Source organism: Aplysia californica, unplaced genomic scaffold (genome assembly GCF_000002075.1).
Source record: "Aplysia californica isolate F4 #8 unplaced genomic scaffold, AplCal3.0 scaffold00517, whole genome shotgun sequence".
Classification (NCBI taxonomy): Eukaryota; Metazoa; Mollusca; class Gastropoda; order Aplysiida; family Aplysiidae; genus Aplysia; species Aplysia californica.
In genome coordinates, this window is record NW_004797787.1 from 475,968 (window position 1) to 478,762 (window position 2,795).

At 38.9% G+C, this 2,795-nt stretch overlaps 1 protein-coding gene across 1 annotated transcript in view; it reads left to right on the forward strand.

Annotated features, from left to right (window-relative positions):
- The window catches only part of LOC101864085 (orexin receptor type 2), a 96,224-nt gene that overhangs the window by 35,061 nt on the left and 58,368 nt on the right, over positions 1 to 2,795 (forward strand). The window contains exon 3 of the mRNA XM_005106157.3: positions 465 to 613. Within this exon, the coding sequence (XP_005106214.1) occupies positions 465 to 613 (149 nt within the window). The remainder of the gene's footprint in view (positions 1 to 464; positions 614 to 2,795) is intronic.

A 2,795-nucleotide genomic window follows, 5' to 3' on the forward strand; every position in this document is an offset into this window, starting at 1 on the left:
AGAGAGAGAAAGAGAGAGAGAGAGAGATCGAGAGGAAGGGGAGGTGTAGGGGAGAGAAAGAAAGAGAGAGAGAGGAGGGGGTGAGATACGAAGAGACTAAAAGAGAACGTATTCACATACACGTTGGTATTATAATAATACTACTTTAACGTTCACCCTCAACTGAGTACCGTTGTGTCAGGTTAGTTTGTATAGGTGTGTTTATGTGTGTGTGTGTGTGTATGTGTGTGTGTGTGTGTATGTGTGTGTGTGTGTGTATGTGTGTGTGTGTGTATGTTTGTGTGTGTCTGTGTGTGTTTGGGAATGGGTGTGAGGGTGTGGAAGTACTGTTTGGTACTAAAATATACAAAATATAATATATAGGACTATGCATCATCATTTAAAAGAAATGTATCCAATATTATGCCAGCAGCATCTCGTACCAATGTTATTGACTCTGTATTCTCAATCCTCTCCATCTCCAGCCCGTCATGGAATTCCCTGAATCAGGGCATCTACCAGATCCTGGTGGCTCTGTTTTTCTACCTTCTGCCCATGGTGATGATGGGAGCCACGTACACACACATCGCGACAGTGCTGTGGAAGCACGAGATCCCGGGCGCCGTTGTCGGGGGTGAGTTACGTCACTTTGTGTTTCATTTTGGATCCAATTGAGCATCTGTTGGGCATTGTTGTCTATGTTACTCGTGATGTGAATCCTGGTATTTGATTTTTAGTTTCTTTTTAGCGAGAGTTTTAAGGCATTTGCAACACAATTTGGTCATATAAGTCAGAGATGATACAAGATAGTGCCATGCAAAGAAAAGGAGGAAAAGAGTGAAGGATGATAGATGTTTGATACAAAAGAGTGATAACCTCGAGCAAAACGGCAAATGTTTTGTAAGATTTTAATCCTTTGAACTTGTTCTTTTTTTCTATTGACACAAAGTCAGACTGAAATTTAAACAATCAAACCCCAAAATGCGCCATCTCACAATAACATGAGTCCTGTATTCGCACCTGTAGATAAGAAAAACCACTGGAACAAGAGTGAATCTGCTCTAACACAAACGCTAGCAGTATTGTACCAATACTCATAATAATTGATCTTCAAATCCTTTTTTTTATGGTCTTGTGATAAGCTCTGTCCACTGAGGTGGTCCGTGTGAAAGATCGAATTGAAGCAGAAAATAAAATTCTACTTATGGTAAATTGTTTATATTAGATCTATACATTTTTCTTTACACCATGGATTCAGAAAAAAATTACTCGCCATAAATGATTAATAGATTTCTGTCACGTCTTTTTGGGGGGGGATAGAAGTGACAGGATAAATATACCTCCTACAGCCAGAAAAGCGAAACTGTCTTTTCCAAAAATGTGGCAAAATGTTTGCACATTTTAACGACACACCTCGACAATACAAAACCGTTGAAATAGAGAAATGCTGCATGTTACTACGTTTCCTACATGCAAAGGACCGATTTTGAATTGGTTATGATTGTTGGGGTTTTGGTAAAGGATGAGAATGGGCAATGTTGGAGGTGTGCGGAGTTGAAAAATCCAGTTTACTGTATAATTAGTGCGGGTCAGACGCTCTGTACGGCTTTGCATTAAAATACATTGATACCGTCAATCTTGTCAATTTCGAAGTTATGATTGAAGCTTTCACCATCAAACTGCCTAATCTGTTTTGTCTTGTGTGGCCGGGCCTCAAATGGCGTGTAGCAAGAGTACATCACAGCCATGTCAGGGTATTATGAAATTAGGTTAGAGATAATTATGCTAAGATCATAGAGTTTAGCTGTTTCTTCCTGTGACATGTTTTGGATCATTTTGAAATGAATTAACAAATGTCCCCATGTGTATATTATGCTCACATTGTTACATTAAGGAAAGAAGAGCCAGTGGCATTCAGAAATCCCATAACAATAATCGGGGAAGTAATCACAAAGATTAAGCTCTTTAGGACAGGCATCTATAATGTTTCAAGCACTTGGCAATCGATTTACGCGGTGGGGATCTGCTGTGCACAAGGTTAAAATCCTTTATTATAACGAAGGGTATTTATTGGGGCTGTTTTTGCCTGCTAGCTATGCTAGACACTGCACGCTCATCGACACTCATTGTTCGTTTGTCAATTACAAAGAGATTTTATGAAGCGATTCCACGCATATTACTCACAAATCGACGTCCACAAGGTTGTAATCATCGTCCAGGATGTGTTTATGATGAAAATCGTGCTCCTGAAAAGGACGTTAGCATGTTTGCTGGAACGATCATAACGCAAAACAGATCTGCGCCTTCAATATGCATGAAGTTCCGAATAACTCAAAGCACTGCTCGTGTCCAGTTGTCCAATGCGAAGGGTGTACATTGATGTAAAGCTATATGGTTGTTGTACGTGCTACAAGATAGCGGTTGAGGGTAAGCAGACCATGCTATGATTAGACGTTCGTAGCATTTCGACAAAGCTTGGCTTGATCGCCAAAGATATAACGTGTTGTGCTTGTTTTCTATTGATGTTTTTTTTGTTTTGTTTTAATTTTATTTTTGATTACTACTTGGGTTTATGTTAAAAACCGAGTCTCGAAAACAAGTAGCAAGATAAAGGATTTGATATATTATATTGGAAAGGGAAAACTTTCTTTTTTAAAGTTTAAATTTTCTTCATTTTTGGGGGGTAAAAGAATAGGCATTCTGGCGTCTATGACAGTGAGATCAAATTATAAGATAAATCTTTATCGTCCAGATCAAGGCAAATTGGTTTTGTGTTTCACCACAAATATACTCCTACGCACACACACACACACACA